This window comes from Psittacula echo, assembly GCF_963264785.1.
Source record: "Psittacula echo genome assembly, chromosome: 3".
NCBI lineage: Eukaryota > Metazoa > Chordata > Aves > Psittaciformes > Psittacidae > Psittacula > Psittacula echo.
Genome location: NC_137736.1, coordinates 83,190,422 through 83,217,441, shown reverse-complemented (window position 1 = coordinate 83,217,441; position 27,020 = coordinate 83,190,422). Strand labels below are relative to the sequence as shown.

General features: G+C 34.7%; 1 protein-coding gene across 20 annotated transcripts in view; it reads right to left on the bottom strand.

The window, feature by feature from the left end:
- Positions 1-27,020, bottom strand: part of MYCBP2 (MYC binding protein 2) — a 191,338-nt gene that overhangs the window by 79,269 nt on the left and 85,049 nt on the right. For all 20 annotated transcript variants that reach the window (XM_080612121.1, XM_080612132.1, XM_080612134.1 and 17 more), the window contains 20 exons: positions 26,851-27,004; positions 24,756-24,928; positions 23,554-23,679; positions 23,319-23,446; positions 21,517-21,608; positions 20,348-20,482; positions 20,174-20,257; positions 18,795-18,891; positions 16,766-16,958; positions 15,776-16,050; positions 14,628-14,849; positions 12,404-12,595; positions 11,764-11,970; positions 10,872-11,003; positions 10,158-10,336; positions 7,106-7,248; positions 6,078-6,178; positions 4,685-4,903; positions 3,091-3,316; positions 2,635-2,753 (listed from right to left, as the gene is read on the bottom strand). In XM_080612121.1, coding sequence (XP_080468247.1) covers positions 2,635-2,753; positions 3,091-3,316; positions 4,685-4,903; positions 6,078-6,178; positions 7,106-7,248; positions 10,158-10,336; positions 10,872-11,003; positions 11,764-11,970; positions 12,404-12,595; positions 14,628-14,849; positions 15,776-16,050; positions 16,766-16,958; positions 18,795-18,891; positions 20,174-20,257; positions 20,348-20,482; positions 21,517-21,608; positions 23,319-23,446; positions 23,554-23,679; positions 24,756-24,928; positions 26,851-27,004 — 3,197 coding nt within the window. The remainder of the gene's footprint in view (positions 1-2,634; positions 2,754-3,090; positions 3,317-4,684; positions 4,904-6,077; positions 6,179-7,105; positions 7,249-10,157; positions 10,337-10,871; positions 11,004-11,763; positions 11,971-12,403; positions 12,596-14,627; positions 14,850-15,775; positions 16,051-16,765; positions 16,959-18,794; positions 18,892-20,173; positions 20,258-20,347; positions 20,483-21,516; positions 21,609-23,318; positions 23,447-23,553; positions 23,680-24,755; positions 24,929-26,850; positions 27,005-27,020) is intronic.

The following is a 27,020-nucleotide window of genomic DNA, read 5'->3' as shown; positions in this document are numbered from 1 at the left end:
TCCCATCTTGTTTAAATATAGCACCGTTCAAAACCTTTTTTTCCTTTCTCCTTTTTCCTCTTCCCTCTCTCTAGTTGGAGAGGCAAGGATGGAAAAAGATTCCATAATTTCCCTTTCTCCATTATATACCCTGGGTGATGACCTTGACAGTTTCTCCCTCCTATTTGCACTGCAAAGTTACTTCTTTTTATTGACGCTGCTGTTGTAGGGAATGAGAAGACTCCCTCCCACCCACCAGATTGTCACTGAGAACACATGAGAGTCTCTCCATCAGGAATATCATCAGACCATTCACATGATTTTCAAATACCTGGAGGGATGGAGGCTGGGTGCAAGGAAGGGGTACACCTAAATGGCAAGGGAAGTTCTAGCTAATTTTTATACCATGAAGAAATGTATCTGATATTTTCCCTTCAACTTGTCCCAGCTACATGCAGGCACAACCTCCTTAACTTTGCTCACAAAAAGGTGTTGACACTAACACCAATTTGAAATTTTAAAGGAGTCTGTAGGTGGATCAGCACACACCTCTGACAGATGCCTCTCCTGGAGAGAAAACAAAAACCAAACCCAAAACCAAAAAACACTACCAAAACCAGTGGGGGAGATGGGAAACCTCTCTATGATGGACTTTCTAGGCAGACTTACAGAAACTGGCAATATATAAAGTAGATAAAAATATTCTTCTTTTGGAAAGAGCCTTCAAAATCAGTAACCCTGGACTTGCCCTGTAACCTCTGAGATCCCAATCACACTGAGAAGTCTCCAAAATGCATTTTAAGCTAAACCCTCGATAAACTGCATCTTTAGGACTCAAAACAGCAGGTGCTGAAATAGCAAGCAAGTAAAGATGTGAAATGTGGATCAACCCACCAGAGAGGTCCCTGCTGTGTGAACACCCTTTATGATGAAGGCAGATTTTACGTATTTTGTAGATTTAATAATGACCAGCAAAAAGCCTTCCTTTTCATTCAAACATAAATCTAAAATTTGTGCAAAAATCCTAGGTTTCAGTGAAGTTTAATAGCTCAACTACACCCAGTTCCTTCACGCACTAGCTCACAGTATGACATCTTTCATTTTCTGCAGAGACTTCCCTAACAATGAATGTCGTTCAATATACTATAGTTTGGTAATGGTACCAGAAGCTTGTTCTTTGGAAAGAGAGAGAATCAGACATGGAAAAATTAATCCCACTGCCTTGAATTAGGTCTTACTGATTCCTTTTATCTAGAGAAAACACAATGGTCACCAGAACATACACTTCATTTTTCTACTAGTGATAACACTTCCAAAAATTATCATCACAAAGTTCCCAAAAGAATGAGAAACTTGCATTGTATACCCAATTACTTAACTTAAGGCTTTAGCCCTGAGATGCAAGATAGCTTTTCTATTTATAAAACTTTAAATTAGAGGTTTTGGGCCATAAAAAGGTATGCTTCAAAACAATTACTTACAACTTTTCTTTAGCTGGTATAGTTAACTAAAGTACTGGCTGGCATATTTTAGCACTGTGAAAAACACGCCAGCAGCTTAGTTTGCAAATGGCTTAAAAAAATTAAGGATGTATATGATTCTGCATTTTTTTTTTCTGCTTAAGCAAGAATTATTATTACTCAAACACAGACTAGTTAGATTATTTATAGGATTTGTAAATCTGATTTGCTACAAGCAGGGGAGACTGTTGTGGTTTAAGCCCAGCTGGTAATTCAGAACCATGCAGCCACTCGCTCACTCCCCCTCGACCATCACAGCTAATAATCTTACAGTATGTTTTACTATCTGAATACCATGCAATCCTGAAGAATTCATGTTTTGAAAGCCTGAAGACATGATTTAGCTTGAGAAGAATCCAGGAATAAGATGAGGTAAACCTTCTGTGAGGGCTATAGTGTAAGCACTTCACAAGGTCTGCAGTGGGCTCAAAGACTCCCAAGGTAAGGGAGGGGCTATTTTTCCAGCATTATTATAAAGCCTTTTATCATTAATTTCTTAAAATAACCCAAAATCATTAACTGGCCCAAAAACATGAAGAAATTTTATCTTCCCTTTGCAACAAGGCAACAGCGGTGGAAACAACACATGTCCTTAAAGGCAGCATGAGGTGACCACTGCACAAAATCTCAGGTAGCCTAAATGAGGACAGCATCTCCAGAGAGTTCGAGAGCTCTGGTATGAGTGAACATGGAAAAATACTGCAAGTTTGTCATCCCAAGATTGGCAGTGACAGCAAAACACTAATCACTGTGTATTTGAAAATCCCAATCCTTTGGATTTCTGACGGAAGACAAGGTCAAAATTCTAGGAAATTTCATATCCCACTGACATGCTATTTATTGCAGACTGTCAGTTTTTTTAAAAAACACAAACAAAAAGACATTCCAATAATATTCTGATTAAAGAATTCCAAACAAATGTCTGTAACAAAACAAAACAAAAAAATCCTTAAAAACTTATATGAAATTAATTTAGAACCATTTTGCTAACGTTTTTTAGTCAGAAGTGGAAATACAAATATATAAAACCCCCCAAAAAACCCCCCAAAAAAACCCCAAACCAAACAAAAAACCATAGCTTTATAGAAAAGAATTAATAGGTGCAGCAACTGTAGCCATTGCACTTTTCACTTACCTCATCAGATCCTGGACTAAATTCATATCCAATTGCATAACATTTGAAACCATAAAAACAAGCCTTTTCATCTTTCACATAGTCTGATGCAGTTTCCAGAGAAAAAAGAGCTTCATTTCCTTATAAGAAGTAAAAGGATACATAAAATAAATACATAAAAATTTGATACTTTTCCTCTTTTTGTATGTTTCTTCCATATTATCACATATGAAACCTAGGCTTTATAACATGTAAAGTAAAACCATGACTAATATGCAGATCAACACTTCAAACAAGAAATCTAATATAAAAATGCAATCAACTGATGTACAACAATGGCTCACAGTGTCTTGCCAGCTTGGATGAAGACACTTTTTCAGATTTGCTTTCTAAGATAATTTTGCAGAAAAAGCAAACCTTCTTTCATTATTTTAATAATTCACATTAGTGGAAAATACTGCAGTATCTATTTATTACCTGGCAATACTAATACCATGGTAGGCCATCCTGAAGATCCAGAGAATTTTTTCAGCTCTACCCATGAATTAAGGTTGTCATGAACAGAAGCATGCTTTGGTCCAAATCCCAGACTCTGTGCAATTCTAACAGGAATTAGTAAACGAAGAACATCCTCTGATTGAGCAGTGCCACACTGAGTGTCAAATTCTATTGTTATCCACCTGACACATTCAGGAAAAGTCACCTAGAACAAAACAATAGCCTAATTAAATGCTTTTTTAGTTTAATTTGGTTTTAACTCTTTAGGCTAGAGAATTAATCCAATTATGCAATTCTGTACATTTGTTTTGATATGCTTTAGATTAACATTATCCTAATCTGTTCTTTGATGTTCAGATATACCTGAAACGCTTTACACCTTACTGAATTATAATTATGTATTATAACTTACGTTCAGATTAAGTATTTGTGCTTATGATACCATTTTGTGATTGTTTTTAAAACTTTGCGCAGGACCATTAAATAAACCAACCACAGATCATTACAAACATGTAACTCTCAAATAAGTTTTTAAATGCAAACTTCAACAGACACATTCAGTATCTACTTTGTGCAATCCTCGAGACGTACACAGCAGCTGAACTGCACTTGTGAATATGGCCTGCGGTACGACAGCATGCAACTACAGAAATTCAAAGGCAGCAACAACTAAGCCTAAGGCTTCAGATGAGATCTATAAATTTGTCGAACTATAATAAGCATCAGTGCATCAGGAAGATCATATGGTAACTACATTTTCTCCAGTGAAGGTCTTCCCATCTTACAAGAGAAGCAAGTGGAATAGTAATTAATGAACTCATCCAGCTGTCTATTCCAGGTTTGCTGCCTCATGATTCACAGTCATGGAATCAAAGTGACTGCAGAATTCACTATTTCAAGAACTGAAACATGAGATTTATCTTTCAGGCAAGTAATTCATGCATCAGCCCTTAACTAGAAAAAACACCTTTTCACTATTAACCTTGAGGAAAACCTAGTTTTATTGCAATAGTCATGGATGTAAGGCGGAATGCATCCTACTCAGAGTGACTTAACACAGTTAAAGACTTCAGAGACTTCCTCAATGCCAAATCATAGTCCAAGTCAAAGTAATTAATGAAAAATTTAAACTGGCAGACCAAACCCAGCCAGCATAGGGATCCCTACACCATAATTAATTTGACTTGAATTGACAGTATTTTTACAAAGCATTGTTTCAGCATTAGGTAAGAAAGTCTGAGATATGATTACATAATGTGTACACCTTTACGGTCTGTACAGTTAGAGCAAAGAAACTGTACATGACAGTAGCAAAATCTAAAACTTCAACCCTAGATACCTGCATTAGGGGGTTAACACTACACTTACTTCCACTACAGTTTCCATTATACTTACTGGATGGAGTTTTCTCCAGAAAGCAGTACAGTAATTGCATATAAAACTGTCTCCTACAGTAGATAACATGAATTATCATCCATGGCAACAATTTTTCAGAGAGTAAATATTGACAAAACAAAACCCACATGTCAAAACCTTTTAAGAAACTGCATGAACACTTGGAAATGGTGCTCACCTTATAGTGTGTAACACAGGCAGGTTTATAGGGATGCTCGCTTTCTACAACAGCATAATGATTGGAGGTAGTACAAGCTGAAAGCCCTTGCTCAGGTTGGTTTCCGGTAGTGCTGTCTGTAGACTGATTTGGGTTAAAAGCTGGAGGGGCATATTTCTGATTCAGAACTGCCACAGAAGGAAGCAACTGCTGTACTAGGCCAAAGACCTCAACAGCAACCTGTAACAAAACACCACATACAATAAAGTATTACTCATGACTGGGTAAAAACAATACAAACACATTTCTTTTCAATGGTTGTTTTGGGTATTCTCAGAATATCACTACTACTACAACTCATTCAGTCATTTTCCAGTTCTGCATCTACATGATCCTGACAGGCAAAGTATCACTACATTAATCTCAATTACTCCTCTTGGAGACTTGCCAAAGCTGAAACAAAAATCTGTACACAACTGCAAGATACCTTCTACTAAAAAGCCATTAACATTAACAAACAATAAACGTGAGCTGACAGAAAGGAAATACCATACTGAAGTAAGTCCAGTTGTATTTTGTTTTATAATGACATTAATATTGTTTTCCAAATACTCAACGTACTTTCATGAATGTAGCGTTAAGCATTGCATTACTCCTTGTAATCTTCATGACATTTTAAAGGAAAAGAACACTTTTAAAGCTAAACACTTGGTTCTAAACACAGTTCATCACAGTAACAAGTTAACTTTGAAACTATTTTTAATTAAATGAATCTGCTAGATCTTATGTAGCCAGTCCTCTTTCCTCCCGCTTTAAAGAGAAGTTAAAAAAGAGCATACAGTAAATGAAAAAGCAGTAAAAGGCAACAGTGTCTACTAGCTAAGTTAATGACATTTGTAAATCTAGTAACAGATTTGAAGAGTGCTCCAGACTAGGCACATGCTATGCCACTGAAAAGTAAGGTTATTTTTTATTTGTAGCTGACATTTTCCCATCTCTAAATTTGACAGAAATAATCTTAATTTAAGGAAAGGCTACCACTGCTTTGGATGTTTACTGTAAAAATAAGAATTTACATAATATGAGAAACATTTCATCCCACTAATATTCATCAATGAGTCACAACTACAGATCCTTCTAGCTTCTTGTCTTTTTCTACTGTTAAAGCCCATCATCTTTCCCTCTGCTTCCTTAAGATATTTATTTCATTATGTCTTCGATTTAAGTTTTTAAAAAGGAACTTTTAAAACTCGATTATGTTGCTAAAATTCTTGACTCTGGAAAATTCATGAGTCACATGGTCAAATATAAACCACTACTTTATAAAATCATAAGAAATCAAGATGTTCAGTTTCAGAGTAAACCTTGTATAACATTCTTAAATTTCTTCAGTAATTTCTTTTGAGGAGCATACCTTGGGAATAGCTGCTGCTACTGGTCCTATGTAGGCTATTATGAGGGGAAGCAGCATTGAAAACAGACTGGAAGAGCTGAGTAGTTCTGGAATGTCTTCAGCTAAACAAAGATAATTACAATACAGGTATTATTAACAGATGTACCATGATTCAGAATACATTTTTATAGTTTGATTTTTGTAAGTTATACTTTAAGTTTCTACATTGGCTTTTACTTCCAATTATTTTCATTCTGGGCACTGTCAAATTCTAAACCTGCAAATTTCACCTGAGAGAAACGTCATTATGTACAGTTTTCTGCTTAAAAATTTTCTCCTCTTAAGAGTATAATTTTATTGCATTCTTTACCATTTTGTGAAGCTGTGCTCATACTTTCTATGGTACAAAATCTAGCACAACAAGCTCTTCCCAGCCCTCCAAATCAATTTCTATAGCACTACAGAAAATATTCTGGACATTTTGACTAAAATGGGTGAAGACAATAGCTTAAAAACATTCAGTTTTAAGGCTAATGCCTACATTTCTCAAAAATGGATGTTTAAGTGCTTGTAAATGCACTACATTGACCAGTTTTCCTGATTACCACTAATGTGCAAAACATGCAACAAAATTTGGAACTTATCCATCACAGCATATCATACAACCATAGAATGGTTTGGATTGGAAGGGACTTTAAAGGTCATCTAGTTCCAAACCACTGCCACAGGTAGGGACAGAATTTATACTGTGTATCTTTAGCAAATAAAGAATCTTACCAGCTTTAATATGATACTTGCTAAACTGATGTGCAAATTATAGGAGGTATCTACCTATGATGTCTCAAGTGCAACTAAATGACTTACAAAGCTACAGTTCGATACCTACAGCAATGAAAGGTTAGAAAAATATTGTTTGGAAAGCAAAGAGAGATATCATCATTTTTGTATCACTGATACAAAACACTGATTCTACTATTATATTATCTCTTGCTATCACAGAAAGAAGTTTTGAAAAGTAAATTCTGAAAGTCAATTTTCAAAAGCCTTACCATCCACAGCAAGAGCCCTGTGCAACAGGTCCTTGGCTGCCCGTACAACAGCACTCACGACAGAAAGAGCCCTGCTACAATTTTTATCTTCTTCATTAGCTTTGTTCAACAGCTGTGATTGCAGATCTCCATCATACTCACTCCTGGATGGTTGATTAAAGTAAGTTCACAAAATACAAAATCATATTTAAAAAAACTGTGACTGACTGATTTTTGGCATAGAATACGTAAAACAATTTATGATGAAGCAGTAAAGGAAACAAAGATACCACAGAGGATATTTGGAGGCAATGCTTCAGTTTTAGTCCTCTGCAATCTTTTCATTTGGCAGAAAATATTAAAAGCATTTTTCTGAACTGTTTCTTTTGACTAGATGCCTTTCAAACCACAGAAATATATTAATTGCTGTGCTTTTCCAAGCCCAGCCACCCATCTTGACGAAAACAGAAGAATACTAAATGCATCACAGAAACAAGTACAACTATTTCAACAGACACTTCTGCAGTAACATAACCAGGGAAAAGATTCTCCTTCCATATTCTAAAGATTAATTTTGATTTTGAAATACAACCATAGGCTTACCCATACCAAATAGTTTTTTTTCTTTGGAATCCACTCTATGTCAAATTAGCTTCTCATAAACAACATTATCCATAAAATTATTTCAATAAGGTATACAGAAGATCTGGTTTGATTAGCTTTTTCAAAGCAGTCAAATGATAATTGCAAACTAGTTCAAGCCTTCAATATGATAGTGATTAAGCCTCATCATAGACAACCAAAACTTCTTAATCAACATGTAAAACAAAACTTCCCATTCTCTTGTAGATTTCCTGTGTTTGTCAAAAAAAAAATCTGATCTTTCACAACACAATTCCAGAATATTAAGATTCCAGGACTGGCACCCCAAAATGCTCAAAAACTTTACCTGGAGCAGTTTTGTACACAAAAAGGATACCTATCTTTCTCTATGACTTAAATTAGCCACTCTGACAAAAAGCTTTTTCTTTTTCTTTTTTCTTTTTTTGTCAATGTGTCCTAGAATTGCATTTTTGCTCAAGCCTTTTTAATTTTAATTTATTAGTAACTGACAGTGGGTGCAATTCCAACTGTGCACTTTTCCAACAAATCCTTCTAAAGCATTTCTGCCCTTATCAGAAGTGTGTTAACACACTCCCTTTGGTATGGCCTTTCTTGGCATTTGCATAAGCAGCAATTCTCTCTGTATTTGAGCATCCTTAAAAAAAAAAAAAAAAAAAAAAAAAAATCAAGTGTGACTCTTAAAAGCTCTGTTTTATAATAGTTGACTGAACAGTTGTTCCTTCCCTACAAACAAAGACCTCAAAACATTATATATCAATCAATCTGGGAATCCTCAAACTAAATCCATGACTATAGTCACACATCAGATAACATTTAAGTTTCTGTTGTCCGAGCAAACTTCAAAAGACATTCTGACTACAGGCAGCAGGATGCAAATTTTCCAAACAGAACTTAATTTATTCTGTAACGGTTCTTAGTTCTGCTATTATGGTCCTTCAAAAGCTTCTCTGAATTTTATCAGAGTTGATACAAAAAACCTGAGACTGTTCTGAAGAAAGCACTTCAGTGTGGGTTTTTTGCCATATGTTAGCTTATTTTTAAGTTAGAGTGCCTTGAAGCTTCCATTTACTGAAGTTTTATGTCCTTTTCTGAAATCAAAGTAATTGTTATTTCTCCTTTATTCCCACTTCTGCTTATATAAAAGCATATATATTCTAGGAGTGTGAATAAATGCTTTCCTTGTCTTTTTTCTTCTTTCTTACATAATATGATACTTCATAATTATGAATCTTCAAATAAAATTACTCAAAATGCCAGAGGAATTCCCTAAACATAGATGTCCAAGGTTCAAGGAGACCAAATCAACAGAAGTATGATACACACCACTGCAATTCCATTCTTTCATAATCAATTACTGTTATTACTGACAGGCTGGATCTTTGAGTACAGCCAATCTCACGTTTTAGAAGTGTAGAACTATCTTTTATCTTCAAATAGACCTGTTACTACCATTTTGCTGGGAATTTTATTTCTTTGCATTTTATCTTCTTTAACACTTTAAGAGCAACATGTTATTGTGATTTAGTCCAAAATATGTCACTTTTTGCAGCATCTTTTCATCTTTTACTAGGTATGTACATTTCACACATAATAAAATAGCAAAGTAAATTACTATTTCTTACTCCTTTTGTTCCTTGGACCTACTGTTGATTAGCCTTTTATGACAAAAATTGAGATTTGAATAAAAGGTGTGACACCTTTTTTTTTCTGTAGAGATACTAGTAATTCATGTATTCAGGTGTTGACATATTTTGGAAATCACGTTTTCATGCATATCAGTGTACATACACACCTCAAAAAATAAAGTCATGCTTTCTGCAAAAGCATTACCTTAAGTGAATTCCTACTATTATCCTGAAAGACTAAATTAAAGCTCCCCTGCAGGACAGTCAGACATTTCAGTTTATCTTTTTCAGGCTGCTGCAATTTCTCGTTCTACAACTCTGAACTCTATAGTAAGAGAAGACAGTTCCTACATAAACAGACCTTGCTTCATTACATAATGCAATCCTTTCTGGAAACACATGAAGAAACTAAATGAAATCAGAGAGACAAACATTCCAGCAAGTAGGCTCTCAAAAATCTCATGGGTTATAGAAAAACACACAAGATTGAAGTGGTGCATCTTACTAGTTCCCCATACTACAGCTTTAAAGCAGTAGACAATGGACCTTATAAGAGAGGTCAACCATCAAATTACTTGCCAAGTCAAAAAAAAAAAGGGAATCTAAAACAAGACTGGAAGACGCACCAGTACAACTGGTGCTGCAAAAACTGTCAAGTCTGAAACTATACAGGAAGAACACAGTATTACTGTTAGTGAAACTCTTTCCTCAAACACACTCTAGATGTATTTCTTTCTGTTACTTCTCAAAAACATATGTGGTATAATTGCACTACAATGGTTTTATTTACTTTTCTTAGAAATGGATTACAACAACACACAAACCTGTAATAAAGAATCTGTGGAATTTGTCCTCGCGTTTGGTTTGTGCCATTACTGCTCAGACTACATGTACTAAATGTAAACGTTACACCATCTGGACACTGAACTGTGGTCATTCCTCCATCTCCATTGGCAGTCCGGCTTCCATAATTCCTCAAGCGAACTGCATATTTCACATTTTCCTTAAAAAGGAGAGTCAAAAATAGTACTGATTATACAACAAGTTAGACTTCAGGGTATTATGAAAGCTATTATTTTACATTAAAACTGAAGAGCCTGAAAAGTCCTTCAAAACACTATGAATGAAATTAACTGGGAAAGATCCAGCATTTAACGAAAGTCAAAGCTGTTCTTTGTTCCCTAACAATGGGCCATAATTTAAGTAACATATTACTCCTAATTACTTGAAAAGTGACTAGGTGTCCAAGAAAATGAGCTACCAAATTGCATGACAAAAAGTTACACATTCAAGAATATTCTGAAATTACTAAGGAGTTCCAATCTATCTTATGCTACTATTAAAACTGAGATTTAATTTTTTGCTGTTAAAATTTAAAAGAATTTGAACTTTTCAGTTAGAGTGAAACAGAGACTTGATAAAGCAAATGTGTCAAGAGCAAATGTATACACAAACCCCCAAATTTACATTGAACATTCTGATTTTTGTTATCTAGAGAAGTCATATGAAACCTATAGACGTGCACTTCTTTTATTTACCTTCAGTGGCACAACTTTGTCAAGTCTGATTTCAGCTATGTCACTGGGAGAATCATCTGTGGTGTAAGTTCCTTTAACCAACTCTAAAGATGTCCATCTGTGTGAATGAGTTGAATCTCCAGTATGATCACTCTGATTCAAAGAAACAATACTTTTATAATGTAAATACATGACACATTTATGCAATTGTGCATGTTTTCTTGCATAAATTGTTACATACATCATTACAAATACACCAAACCTGAAAAAGCTGTTTAGAGTCAAGAGTAAAGCCCTTCTGCTAAAAAGGAAATTACTGAGCAAAGAAGTTAATTTCCCATAGCAACCTACGCTTGCCCTCTGGAAGAGGTTAGAACCATCAGTTAAATTGAGTAAGTGAGGTGTAAAAGAACAGAGGTTTTTCTTTATTACAAGAACACACAATACAGATTCATGCTGCTTCTAAGAGAACACCACACAAAACATCTGTAGCTACAGCCTGACCATGTTGGTAGCAACCCCTTTCTTCAATTATTGGTTTAAATTGTTTTAAATTAGTCCCCTTTATTTCTTAATTTTCTTTGCAGCAGATACTAATTTACATTTAGCTCCAGGAAGTGAAAGACCCACTATACTTCAAATATTATTTCTCATAAATTAAGATTTTGAGACCATAATAAGAATAATCAGGATAATCATAATCTATAAGGTGGCTACTGGATATGGTATGTAGCTTGCAATATCGCAAAAATCACCACAACAGGCACACAAAAAACCCCTACTACCAGTGTACCGTTTCACTGGTAGCCTAGACTGTAAATAATGTAATAATATAGTCTTACTTTCTAAAACGTATTACAAAAAACTCTGAGGTTACTTCTGTTCACATTGATTTTGCAAATGCAGTACTTACATCATCAACTAATACTTCCAACTCATATTCATGAATTCCTCCTCCACCGTAAACAGAAAATCCTACTACAACTACACCAGGTTTATCGACAGAGAAACATATTGCATCAGGGGATCCATTTCCAGTATTCCAGCTTCTTCCCTGACTTGTTTTAGTGAATCGGTTTGGAGTGGATTTCACAGAATGGAGAGAATTCAGCCCATCAACCTGTACAATGTTAAAAGCAAGCACCAGAAAAAAATTACGTGCTAAACATTAGGCAACTTTAATAAAGTGAAGTGAACTAAACTATGAGATTTTCAACTGGGTAAATTTTAAAAGTCAACTGACAAAACACAGAAGATGCCACTATTATATATATATTATATATAATATATATATTATATATAAATTATATTATATATTATATTATATATACAGGGCTTCTATTCAGTACTGACTGAAAAGAAAATGTAATCTCTGGCAACTGGGAATTAACTAGGAATAGTTAGGAATGTGATTTCTGGGGTTTTTTTAAAGAATTTAAATACATATTTTATAGGACGAATTAGCAGCTATAAAATTTCTGTCACAGTATGTATCACACTCATAATATACTTGTCCTGAAAGACTTTTAGTCAAGATTTCACAGAATCTTTACCTCAGATCCTAATGCTGATGCTGTAAGCTCACTCACAATACTAGCAAGCAATCCACAGGTATTAGAAACCAGATGTGAAGAGAAAAGTTCATTTTCTCTTCTAAGGCTGTTCCGTACTGGGAGAACAACAATGACCAACATCTTTTCCAGCACTTCCCGAAAGCTTGTCATCCCTGAAACATTTTCTTCACTCTGCATTATGAAGAGAAAAATGACAAATTACATCATTCTTACAACATTCTTTAAACAAAACAAAACACTGATTTTCACATATTATAAGCATTAGATAACTGAGAAACCAGTGATCTCTTAAAAATATGAAACTTTCTAGAGGGTAAGAAAAAAAATTAATTCTCAATTATTTTTGAATATTGAATTATTTTAGAATCTATTCCTTTGTCAACAGATAAATAGCTACCTTTGCTCTCGTGAGACCTCACTTGGAGTATTGTGTACAGCTCTGTTGCCCTCAACATAAAAAGGACATGGAACTGTTGGAACAAGTCCAGAGGAGGGGCAGGAGGATGACCAGCGGGCTGGAGCACCTCCCGTACGAAGACAGGCTGAGAAAGTTGGGGCTGTTGAGCCTGGAGAAGAGAAGGCTGCGTGGAGACCTCATAGCAGCCTTCCAGTATCTGAAGGGGGCCTACAAGGATGCTGGGGAGGGACTCTTCATTAGGGACTGCAGTGATAGGACAAGGGGTAACGGGTTAAAACTTAAACAGGGGAAGTTTAGATTGGATATAAGGAAGAAGTTCTTTATTGTAAGGGTGGTGAGGCACTGGAATGGGTTGCCCAGGGAAGTTGTGAATGCTCCATCCCTGGCAGTGTTCAAGGCCAGGATGGACAGAGCCTTGGGTGACATGGTTTACTGTGAGGTGTCCCTGCCCATGGCAAGGGGGTTGGAACCTGATGATCTTAAGGTCCTTTCCAACCCTAACTATTCTATGATTCTATGGAATTCTTCATGTCAATGTCCTCCCCAATGTCTAAACTAAGAAGCTTTTGGCTTTGATGTTAGCAAAGAGACTCTTCCATGCAAACAGGTAGGATAAAACTTATGGTGGGATGCTTATAAAAACAATTGTTCTTTACTGAATGAAGACTATGAAAAAAATCAAAGCTTAGCATCTACTGTATCTTCTACCTAGCTATGACACCCACTATTTTCTGAAACAGTTACCCATAGTGATAGTCATTCCCAATAAGGAAAAATAAAATCAGCTCTACTGATTGTGTCTTTCTTACCGTTTTGTCTCCCAAAAATATCCAAGTAGTAAACAGAAAGGAAAGACAATCAGGTCAAGCAAACCTGCAGAGATGCCTGCACAGAACTCTTTCTATCTTTAGCAGTTAAGAGGCAGCAGTACCTAAGATGGAATTATCTTTGCACTTAATAGTTTTAGTGATTTTCCTCTTCATTAATTTGCACAGGTGCTTTCTCAATCTGTGAAAACTTTTAGCATAATAATGGCCTACAGGAATACATTCCACAGCTTAACTGTGTATTTTATGAAGAACAGCAGTCGTCTGAACTTACCTTTTGCTAAGGTCTCTGGTTGCTCCAAACTTTAGTCATTGGAAGACTCAACAATTATCCTTTTTTTACCTTTCATGAATAATTTATAATTTCGTAAGATCTTACCCCTCTTGTCTTCCAAAGTAAAGAATACTATCTAGTAGTCCCATATCTTTGATTATCATTTTTACCCTTTTATTCCTGTAAATCTATTCTGAAATAACAGAACTGCAATACTACAACATTTGGGAGCCCAAAGGTTTAATAACCTTTGATAGAACTATATGAACTGGCCTTCTTTTGTCTACCTGCTTGCTGACTCCTTTAAAAAAATCCAATTTGAGACATGACTCTATTACTAAAGCTGTGTTGACTCTTCCTAAAAACACTGAATCTACCCATATGTTAATTCTTGTGATTATGAAAAGAGCTAAAAATTGTTGCAGAAAACACTACGCAATGGAAAACAACTCCAAATGCTACCAATTTAATATTGCTCAGACATTCTCCAAACAAGAAATAATTGGAATACTTCCAAAAGATGAAATTTGGACAAAATAACAGGTTTCTAAACCAGGATTTTTAGGGAAAAAAAACCCTCAGACAAATTCAGCTACATCCTTATAAAGCTAAAACTTCAACTTACATAACTGGGTTTTGTTGCAAAGTAAAACAAGTCATTAGATTTTTAGAATATATCCTAACCTGACTAAGTTTTTCCATGTGTGCAACCAAAAGAGGAAAACGATGGGCCAGAGCAGAGTCATTCTCAGTGCTGACTTGTTTAACCATTGATCGCAGCAATGCCTCTCCATCATAAGCGATTGGAAAGATAGAGGTCAGTTTTACTGAAGTATGGCAGAGAGCAGACATAACTGCAGCAAGAAGCCGGCTACTGGAGGTTTTGAAGTTTGCTTCCTGGATGTCCTAAAAACATAAATAGAAATTAACAGAATGGTACCGTTGCACTCAAAGTAAATGATGAAGAAATGTCGTGGTTTAAGCTACTACTTTTGAAAGGAACTTTCCAGTTCTATCACAAGAAAGAATTTTTAGAGAAAGAATTTCATATACTGATAGCTTTTCTGTTAATTTTACATGATCTTCTCTCCTGAGCTTCCACTGAGATCTTTCAAATTGGAGTAATTAAAATTTGTTGGTTGACATGTTTTAAAATAATAAACCAATTAAAAATCACTTTTGAATTATGACACCCTCTGTATACAAAGCATGTATTTTAAATAATTTAATTAGAATAATATATTTAAGAACTGATTCTTCATTGAATTTTTATATGCTAAATGAATTTCCATACAAATTGGAAAGGAAATTGTTTACATCTCATTTGAATCAAGGCAAGCAAGCAACTACACTATTTGAATGGGGACTGTCCATTCACAGTAAGCAAGACACTTAAAAAAAAGTTGTTGATTATAGAATAATATTGCCAGCTTCTCATATACCTTGCTGGATCAGAACACCATTGTTAACATTTAATAATGAGAAATTTTTCAACTATTAGTAATGGGCATAAAAAACGCCACACGTATGCTCCTAAGCAACATGCAGCAAGAGTAATCACATACAAGGCATGGTCTCAACACTGAAAAAGCAGGTGCCAACAGTTACCAGCACCACAGATTTTCTTCAGTGTCCCAGAGAGAATTTTCCTGCTAATGGAGACAGAAGTTCCTAAGGTCTTGTTGAACTTCTAGACAACAGAATTTGAACTGCGAACTAAAATAAACACCAAAAAAAAAAAAAAAGAATAAAGGCTTTAAATACCGCTTGGCTTCTCTTTGAGCTAAAGGGAAAGCTAAGCTGTAGTATTTATTTATGCCATTTTAATGTACCTGGTCCAAACAATTCAGCAAGTCACAAAGACATGCCCACTGGAGAGCTGGTGTTGGATAAAATGAATGAAAACAAGCTGTGAATGTGTTATGACATTCCTGAAGAACAGCTTCTAAAAGAGTGAGAGGCTGACTGAGGTATCCTTGTGGATCATTGTCCAACTTCACCATGCAATGATCAACTCCTTCAGATAAAATTTTTCTGAGCAAGGTCCTTGTTTTTCCAATGCAATCTGCTAATTTGCTCGTTTCTTCTACTACTGCCTTAGCTGTAGCTAGAAGGTTAGACAAAGAAGAGCATTAGATGTAAAATAAATGAAACATTTTCATATTAAAATGCACATTTTACATGCAGATAAACCAACTAGAATTTAGCAACACTGATATATCTATATTCAGTGAAACTAATTTCAGAAGGAAAACAACGAAGGGTGTTAAACGACATCAAAGAAACCTGAACATCATAAACTTCCAATTTTTCGGTCTTTCAGAATCAGAGAACGGTGTCCCACAGGCAGGGACACCTTCCTCTAGGCCAGGTTGCTCAAAGCCCCATCCAACTTGGTCTTACATGAGCACTGTTAACCTACAGGCATAAAAACCAGATACTGTCCTCAAATTTAAATTGTGCTCACCAGCAAAGCAACTACTATGTACAAAAACAAAAAACCAAAAAAGCACAAAAAAACCCCAAAGCCCCAAATAGTCCAAAAAACCTCAACTGCCAAGCCAAAAAAGAAATTAACTTTTAAATATACAAAAGTTAGTGTAAACATCTGGTGGTGGATGCTTAATTACACAGATTATTGCAAGTGTCCCATTTCTGACAGCAAGTCTCTTAATTGCTCCAATAAAACCATCTGTACAGGCAATTTCATCTGATAGCATACCCTACAAGAATACTCAGATCAAATTTTGAATCTTCTGTAGATCGTTTGCTGATAAATATAAAACAAGCAAATTAAGAGGATGTTGTGGTTTAAGGAATACCTGATATTGGATATATTTCACAGGTGTAGACCCTCAGCAATCTCAGGCAGCAAGTGCCCACAAAACGCAACCTTTCTAAATCCAAAAGAGTAGCAGTGTATTGGAATCCTTTAAGTCCACGAAGTTCTTCAACTCCCAGCACCAGCGTTGTCCAGCTCCAGTGAAGAATGCTCAATAAAGATTCAAAGCATTCCTATTCAGGTTATGAAAATAGAGAAGACAGATTTTGTGTTAAAAACAAAAAACTGAACTTTCAGCATCAGTGTAAGATAAGATGTAAATAGCATTTATATTCATGTTTATTATGAAAACATATTTATGCCTCTACACGTCTACCATACAACACACAAATCCTATCTGCTTGAGAATAAAGAGCACGAAGAATGTAGGGAAGACTGTACTGTAATAGCATGCTAAAAGCAATTTATATCATATATGTTATGTATGTTATTTGTGTGTGGAAGTCTCCCAGTTATTTAAGATCTAGCAATTGTTTGTATTCACCTCTAAGAGATTTTTCAATATATTTTACTTGCTTTGTCTACATATGAATAGTGTAATACTCACTTTTAATAGAATATATTTTTGTCATAACAGCAATGACTTATCAGGCCTGTCTCTTTGTCTTTAAACAGTTAGGATTTGCAGGGTCACGGGAACTATATTACATTTACAGTACTTGAAAGTTCAACAGAAGCACATGATAGTCCACAAAACCTCAAGAACTTAAAAAGTTTTGTTTGTCCAAAAATTGGTTTCTAGTATTATTAAGTATGGTTGATAGTTTCATAAAATTGTACCTCAGAAGACAAACTACAAGTATTTGGTATCGAATACTTTCAAGCTGCAGGTATACCTTCAAGCTGCAACAATCAAGTTAAATGTTCAAAAGTTAATTACAAAATATCTAATGCTTCAGAAAGCCAAAACCCTCCTCTTATCCCAAGTCAGATCATGAGGGATAACAGCAGCAAACTAATGAAGAGGAAGGATCCAATGTGAAGAAATAGTAAGAGTTCATAGCTTAGTGGGTTTTTTTTTAAGCAAGCATATATTAAGAGTAGCTATTATTATGCCAATAAAATTATTATTAAAAATGCAAATCATGTAGATAATATATTTGTAAAAGAAACCTGAACAGAAGGTAATTCTGATAAATAGAAAATACTGAAGAAATGGAGAATACATAAATGAAAGCAAGGGGGCTAAGAAAACTGGACTGTGAGTAGCGTTATGGAAGCAGCAACTTCAATGTAACTATCTGTGGAGAATACTCACAGTACTGTAATACAGTATAAAATATACACCAGGATGGAACTGAAAAAAATCGTTGCTTGTAACACATAAGGAAGGGACCGTACTTTAAAAACCATGATGACTGAATTTGCCTTGTCCTGCACACTAATACTGCATTTCAATTAATGCAGTATTTCTCACAATTTGACTAACCCCCTTGTATGTGAAGAACTGCAGATTATCTTCTATTAATAGTTACAGTTCACAGTGCCTATTAATACTCTTTTCCTCAGCATATGGAAGTTAAATTGAATGCTATCTGATCCTCAGTGTACACTGGAATGCATCCAAGAGGAAGACAAATCTCACCAATGACAGTAATTTAAAACCCATGGAAGACAGCATATAGTAAAGCTCCCTCAAAGCTCCAAAAAACATGCTAATATTAATTGACTGGCAGGGAGTAAGGCTTGTACACTGACTACAACCAGCAAGTATGAACCCCCAAATCTAAGTAGGCTCAACCTTGTAAAACAAGTGTATTTCTAGGTTCTTACCCTCAGGTCAATACAAAGCTTAAGTTAACATCTGAAATATTCAGGAAAAGTTAAAAAAAACCAATGTTATAAGTATATAAAATTGAGATATAAGATACATATATTTCAGTTTAACTAAGTTCTGCTTGATAAAGCAGACAGAAAAATATCATTAGTTATTTCCACATTTATGTCTTCCTGTTTTCCAAGTACGAATGAACTTGCAGGGAACACAGAAGATTTTTGATAATACTCACCACTGAGACAGTTCTGGCAAAAGATCTCTTTAAAATATGCACAGGTTCACTGGTTTGCTGTTTTCCTTTAGATGCGCTGCCATCACTTGTTGGCAACCTGGAAGAACAATTTAAAGAACTGACTTGGAAGTCTGCACTTTTTACTTTTAGCAGTTTTTACTGTTTGTATTGTTCAAGTGGAACAAAAGTGAAAGAAACTGTTAAGGTAATTAACAAAAAAATGTTCAATTTCAGCATAACTTCCCCCAGTTCCTAATCGTTCTAGAACAGTAATGAAATATCTAGAATTTTGTTCAATTGGCAGGATTATGACAACTGATAATAAAGTTCAGATTTAATTACACATGAAATTATTACAAGTATTTACTTGTAATAAGATGACATTTTTAAGGCTAGAAACATTATTCCTTAAAGAACAGTAGTTCTGTGGAGGTAAAATATATATGGAGATATAAAAAATACAGACAGCATTTATTACTACAGCAGTTCTCCTTTTGTACCACTCATGGTTCTTCAGCCATATCCTTCCATCAGAGGCGCCTACTGCCATCTATCCATGGAAATCACTCAAATGACATAGGTTATGCCAGGACTTTAAGTGCATCAGTCAAAATGAAGCTTTCCTCTGAAGAGATACAGGTCTACGGACACAAAGTTTACCGGCCAAAGCAAGCTGCTCTGATAAGAGACTCTGAAAAGGACATGCTTACAAAGGACATAGCAAAAGAACTGCTATGAAGAAAATCCAAGCTTCAGAATTAATGTGGGGGCAGATGGCTATATATATATGCATATATATATACACACACATGCATAAAATAAAAAAATTAGGGTTTGTATATATCTGAGGAAGTCTGAAAAGTATACCAGCAATACAGCAAGAGCTTTGGCTTTTGAAAACAGAGCTACATAACGTTTAACATTAGAATAGTAAATTCATGGTAACTTATTGTAAAGGACAATTACATGTTCCTTTGCTTCTCTGGATTGTTTTTTTGCAGGACGGAGGGTTGGTGTTCATTAAGTTCATCTGTTTGATAGTATACTGTTCCTAAACTAAGGCCTACTAAATAGAATACTTCCTAGCTAGTAAAAAAATGAAGCATATTAGGTGAAACCATGAGGATCTACAGAAATAAATGAAAGTCTCAGAACATAATATATGAAAAACGGCAGCAAGAAAAACTGCAAAGAAACAAATGTTGTTATCATTGGCTTATTACATTTCTCAAAGACACTAAATTTTCCTCAAATTTTTCAGATACTGATTTCCTTAGCCTAATACAGTAATAATTTCATGAAACATACACTTACTCTAACCAGGCTTCTATTTAAAAACCACGCCAATAAATTGTTCTAAATAGATATCCAAATATTACCTGTAGAGTAACTGTGGGATCTGCCCTGCATTAACATCTGTACCATTATTTGATTTCTTGGAACTTTTAAACTGAAATACAACACTGAAAGAGAAATAATCCAATTATTAGTCCAGTTATATTAGATATCTCCTTTTGCATTAAAAAAAAAAAAAGATATATATATATATATACCCATCATCTGTAGTAATTGAAGCCTGTCCATGAGATCCACAGTCACTGCTGGGTCCTGACACTCTTGCCCAGGCAACATACCACCAGCCAGCTTGTAGGAGTACTGGTTCATCAAACATCATTGCATACTTCTCTCTGGGATAAAGAGATTTTGAAAAAGATACATATGAATTAGTTTTCAAATTAATCTTTAATTAATTCCACCCTGCATCTAAAAAAAAATTGAGAATTAATGGAATTTAGTTAGTAATGCCAATTTCTATTAATATACAGAAAGTAAAAATATTTAATGGAAAAATACTTTAGGAATTAGAAAATAAATCAGAAGGACCTACAAATGCCTAAGTCTAGCTTGACCTTGCATTTTGAAACAATCAGATATCAAATATCAAATAAAGAAAGATTGAGTTAAATTAACACACACAAGCATAACTACATTTAATACATGATACTGCAAATAAAATATTAATTATAAAATATTATTTATATTATTTTAATTCAATTCTATAAAGTTTTTGTAAATGACAAGAGCTTATATGTGGATTCTTAGGAATTACACATGAATATTTAAGAAAGTATATATATAGGAGTATTGATATGTAAGAATTAAACCTAAAAGAAGTAGTCATGGATAATCTGAATGTTAAATTATTTCATAACAGGGAATGAAAAAGCAGCTAAAACATGGCTAATCCCATCCATATGCACAAAATCTTTCAAACAATAACTGCTTGTATTCTAATGAGCTGAAGCACAATAACTCTTCTTTTCGTTATGATAATTTCATACTGCAGTAAGTTTAATGATGAACTGTTTAATGACAACACCCGTTTGTGCTTGAAAGCATTTTTCTGATAGAAGCATTCAAAAGAGCTGCTGCAACGTCTTGTCTTCTCATCACAGGAATATGTGATTTGACTTTGACTTATACAAGAACAAGTGAGAAATGATTTTGCCTTCTTTTAATTTAGTGCCATAGTGGTCTGGTGAGGTATTTGGTGTTTTACCGCTTCACCCAATACACTTTGTGTGTAAGTTTTACATCACCTGCTACAAACTTCTAATGATGTAGATCATCTCTGATATTTAAAGTGATTTTAAAAAGTGCATAAATAGAGTAAAAATAAAGACCAAGAAGTAAGTAGCCACAGGTAAGGAAAACATCTTACCTAGCAGCACAATCATATGCTAAGACATCTGTTTCAGCAAGAAGGTCTCCATCAGTCTCATGGTCTCCCCCATCTGGACCCAATTCAAACAACTCGTGGAGTAAGAAGAAAAGGTAAAAATTATGTCTTAGGTGTTAGAAACCTCATAATACCACTTTTTCCTGTCTGGCATTCTGGAAACTGTCTACTCCTATTCCTTCTCCCCAAAAGTAACTGCCAGTTACTATCACTGACAGAATTATGATTCACACAAATTCCCACCCAGAAATCAGGATTTTTTACTATCATTAACTGTCAAAAAACAGCAACTGACACTGACCCCCCCCCAAACCTTATGCCCTGATATATTCTTAAGTGGAGAAACTCCACTTGCAGGCAGGTCAAACAGAGCATTCAAGAAAGGCAAAGATGTGCAGAAAGTGCAGGCTTTTGTCATAGACTGAAATACACTGAAGATCTACTCAACTTCTCTGGAAAAGGAGAGCTTGACTGTTTAGCAGAGCTACTCAACAGTGTCATAAACGGTGACTAGGACAAAAGATGATACCTTTTGCAAAAGAACTTGGGTTTCTTAGTCAAAAATAATTTTTACAGTTTGAGGAGTCTGAAAAAGGACCACAACACATTTATGACTTCCCTTGCGAACACTCATTTAACACACAGCTTATCCGCAGCATGACTGGCAATTCTTATTTTGGCTATAAGCTAATCCTAAATTCTAAACCAGAAACAAATTGAAAAAGTATTACTAGTGTGCTTTCACAGGCTTACTACCTTCAGTATATAAACATTAGTCATGGGTCGGTTTTTTTTTTTTTTTGGTAAAGTTTTTTGGATTTCCTTATTCATTTGCAATAATTACTGTGTTAAACTAGAATAAAGTACAGCTACTTATTTTGGATCTCCTGTTGACTTATGCAAATGCTACTGCTAAGCATATGCCATCTATGTCCCTAAAACAAACCTGAATACCTAGTCATCTGAAAATAAAAAAAGAAAACTCAACAACCCACTAAATGTCAAGTAGCAACACAAATGTACTCTGAATAAATAAATAAATAAATAAATAAATCAGATATAAATCTCAGATACTGGATCCTTCCCTTACATTATGTTTCACAGAGTTTCTGAAATCCTTATTAAATGCAGGAACAGAAATTACTCATTGGAAACCAGAGCTCTGTCATCACACTGTGTGTTTATGTGAGCTTTTTCATACAAAGTCAGGTTTGTTTATCTATTTTAAGTCAGCACACATGCTCCAGCCCTAATCATTCTTACATTTGGCACAAACCAGAGTTAAGTATCTTTGGTGTCATTCACTCTCAGTTAAATAATCACAGCTAAGAAGTTACAGATAAGCACTCTTTTTCTGGTTTTGAGAAGCAGTCCCTCATGTTAGTTAGAACCAGATGCAATTCTAACTTGAAGCTCACAACACCAATTTTTTGCAGGTTGACCTCCAAGCTTTGTAGAAATAGATCACAGAACCTTTTAACCCGCTACCACATCTGCTCAAGACACCTGTAAGACGGCATAGCATTTACTGAAGGTAAGAGTGGGCCAATTTTTGACAAGTAAGAAGATTCTCAGATGTCTAATTCTCAGATGTCTATTTCAACCACCTTACCTGCATAAGTTTCATTACTTCTCACTGAAAAGCTGTGTTCTATTACAAGTGCTTTTAATATACAGCAAACCACTCATTCATCAAGAAATAAAATTAATCAGGTTTTAGCTGGCATTTCTAAAGTTCTGATTTTGACACATAATATTGTTTAAAATCAAACTAAAAAGCTTACCTTTATTTTAGCGGTGTATTCACCCCTACCTCCAAATAGACCAAGACCACCTAACAAAATATCTGTATCAGCACAGAAACGGATAGCTTCTACTGAGTGGGCTGAATAACCCCAGCCTCCTCCATGACCTGCAGGAAAAAAAAAAAAATTAAGAGCAAAAATACAGTTAATCTATCTTAGTCTTTCATTCTGCAAGCTGACTGGCTTGTGCTACGCAATTATACTGTGTACATACTTTCAAATCTGTTAACAACACTGTAGTCTTCCTTAGAATAAACTTTCATTACTGCTTGAGTCTCTTCTTCCATATTTGCTACACCCATTTTTAAGTCCTGCATAGCAGCCAAAGTATCAAGACAACCTAAAAGAAAGCAAAACCAAAAAGAAGTCAAAATTTCTCACTGTTGATTATAATCAGCAAAATGGAAATAACCAAACATACGCTACCAAATATCATTATAACTTCAATTAGGTCAAGGGTCACTACTGTAGAATCTCAAGGTTCACTACTGAAGATCAATTTCATTTAAATTACTCATTTTCCAGAATAACCCAGTAATGTGATTAAATCTACTTTGTAACTTTTACAATGGTAAATAAGTTACCAGCAACACCTTAATTTTTTTTTTGACTTTTTTAAGATTTCCCATATTACCCAAAAAAAGAGTTGAAGTAGTAACAATTATGGACAGATTTGAATGTCCCTGCCCATAACAGGTGGGGTTGGAACTAGATGAGCTTTAAGGTCCCTTAGAACCCAAACCATTCTATGATTCTAATCTAAAATTTATCACATCTCTCACACACTGAAGGGGGCAACACAAGGAACACACCACTCATCACAATCAGTGAGCAAGCGACCCAAAATGACTTCCAAAGCTGTGCTTTGAAGCACTGTGTATGTTGGATATGGCCAGTTTTCACATTAATATCATGGGATTATTTTTGTTTTGTTAGGCATTTTAGACTACTAAAGGAAATCATATTAATGTTAGTGCCCCATTATACAAAATTCACAAGAGTAAATTATAATTTCAGGTACTGCATTTATTTTAAAATAAAATTAGCTTATTTAAGATCACTTTTTTCCTGTCTCTTGGAAGCTCCAGGTTAATTTATCAGCATTGACTTTACTCTGCAGACAGTCAAAAAAATAAAAAAATCACCTAAGGTCTCTTGCTGACCTCTAACAGCAGGTTCCATCAGAACTCTAAACCCCTCAAGCACCACTAAGACAGCAGAAGATAACTATTTTGCTTAAAAATAACGCATAGCAGCCAGACCATAAGTGTTAAAGAGCAATGGTGAAAGATTACAAAGTAAGATTTTAACTCAAAAAAAAGAGTCAGAAAGCTGTTAGATTAGGACTCATGTATACATTAAGGAATGTTTCCTTATTTCATCTAAGGTTCTGACTCAATAACTATAAATGTATACCTAGAATGTGCAAAGCTGCATGAGATCTCGTGGTTAGAGCTTTGGAACCAGTTGGTAGGGCAAGTTCTGGACTCAAAATACTACACCGGGATTGCATGTCTGGAGCTGAGGGAAGCCTGGAATCCGCAACTACGGCATTGTAACTCCATAGTTCCTTAGCATTTGGTCGAAACCTAGAGCAAGGCAAAATAGAGTTAAAAAAAACCACCTTTCACCTACTAAAAACATAAAAAAATCTAACTGGTAATTAAATTTTATAAGCTATTTAATGTAAAACGTAAATCATTACACCAAACACATATAAACTTTACTAGCACAACACACTAGGAAATGGAAAGACAAAAACACTTTTACTGTACTTCAAGTCAAACAGTATTATGAGTTTACAAATTTCAGAAAATGTTAGATACTTTTCAAAGCTAATATTAAAATAGTATAATCTATTAAGAAGCATGAATTAACTAGAAAAGTACTAGATACAATGGGAGGTGTGCTCAAAAATGAAAAAGATGCCAACTGAAAGTGAAATGGTTACCTTCAAATAAGAGTAAAAACATCTTGAGAAATAAAATATATTTTGTTTGGGCTTTTTAAATGGATAACATGACTTCATAAGATTACATGGGATTATAGAAAAGGGCAGCACAAACAAGGGACTACAAAGACCTTCTGTATTATAGATTAACGTGGAGAAATTTAGATTAACATAGATTAACATGGAGAAAATAAAATAAAAAAAAGCAAAAAGAAATTGTCATTGATGTCACTGTGTAAAAGGAAGAAACAAAACCCTTGGGAATGTTCTGAATAGGCACAAAAGTATTTTCACTTGGTACACTTTTCTAAATTGGGTTAAGATGGTCTAACTAATGGAGAAAGAAATCGTTTTGATGAAAAATTCTATAGCAAACCATATGCATTCAGGATTTCAATAAGTTAGCAATGTGCAAGTTTATACACACAGACCTACAAAATTATTTAACCGCTTGAATTTCACTACTACCTGAAGAAGGCTACAAAGAAACTCTTTAAAATCTACATAGTCAAGAATGCTGTCTCTCGGTACAGAGAAACAGAATTTAAAAAGGCATAAATAAAAACATCCAGGAATAATTAATATACCAGATACTTCACTACTGAAGGGCATATTCATTAATGTCTCTCTTCTTTGTCTGTTTTAATATTTTCTATTAAATAAGAATGGAATTCTGGATGAAGACATCCAAAGTAGGATGTAAGTAGCCTACAGACACAATGATCTGTTAAGGATCTAATCCTACATGACACTATAATTTTCAGATGAATACAAAGTAGCTGGCTCTCTGCTTTATTCTGTGATTATTTTTGTTTTTCCTAAGTCTTCAAACAGTTTAAACATAACTGATCACCTGCACTTGGACAAAAATCAAATTTCTCTCCTAATACGTGGCTAACACAGCTTTTAAATCATTATCAAAGAATTGGATGTTACAATTCTGTTTTGGAACAAGCACTTTTGATCTATGCCTGCTCAAAGACTCCACTGAAGGGAACCACCCCGAAGACTGTGAAATAAGTACAACCAGAATTTGAATGTCTAAGCCATCTATAGTAAGTATTTTTATGTTGACTTCCCAAAATGTTGTAACTGAAAAGAATACAATTACTCTACCCCTTCTCCTATTAAGTCTTAACTAATAATACCAGACAGAAGGATGAAGATTTAAGATATAAGGCTGTGGAAGCTGGGTATGGCAAGAAAATTATTCAGTGAAGTGTTAAGCATATGGAAGCAAATAAGGCAAGAGTGAAAACAGTAAATAAGCTGAAGAGATTCGAGTTCTCCAAACATCATGAGACCAAAAAGAAAATGATGCAAAATAAATAAATTAAAAAAAGTAAAAAAAATAAAAATCAGGCAAGAGATGTTTGTTTCTGGCCTACCTGAACAAATCATCCAAAAAAAAAAAAAAAGAAAAAGTGAGAAAAGATACATGGAAGACTAAATATTGTTCTTCATTTTCTAGGGAAATGAGCATAATCAATCTCCAGCCTCTCAAAATATTTTAAATAGGATTTCTATACTACAACTTTAATAGCTATAATCCACACTTGCCTCCAAATAACATCATAGACAGGATCCAGACACACACCAGAACCTTGAAGGTCTTCCTGTTCAGAATCATTAAATGTTTTGCAACTGCCATCTACTTTATTTATCAGAAGACATTTGAAAGGAGGAGGTTCTGATATGGAAGCTGGTACCAAACCTAAATCAGGGAGCAA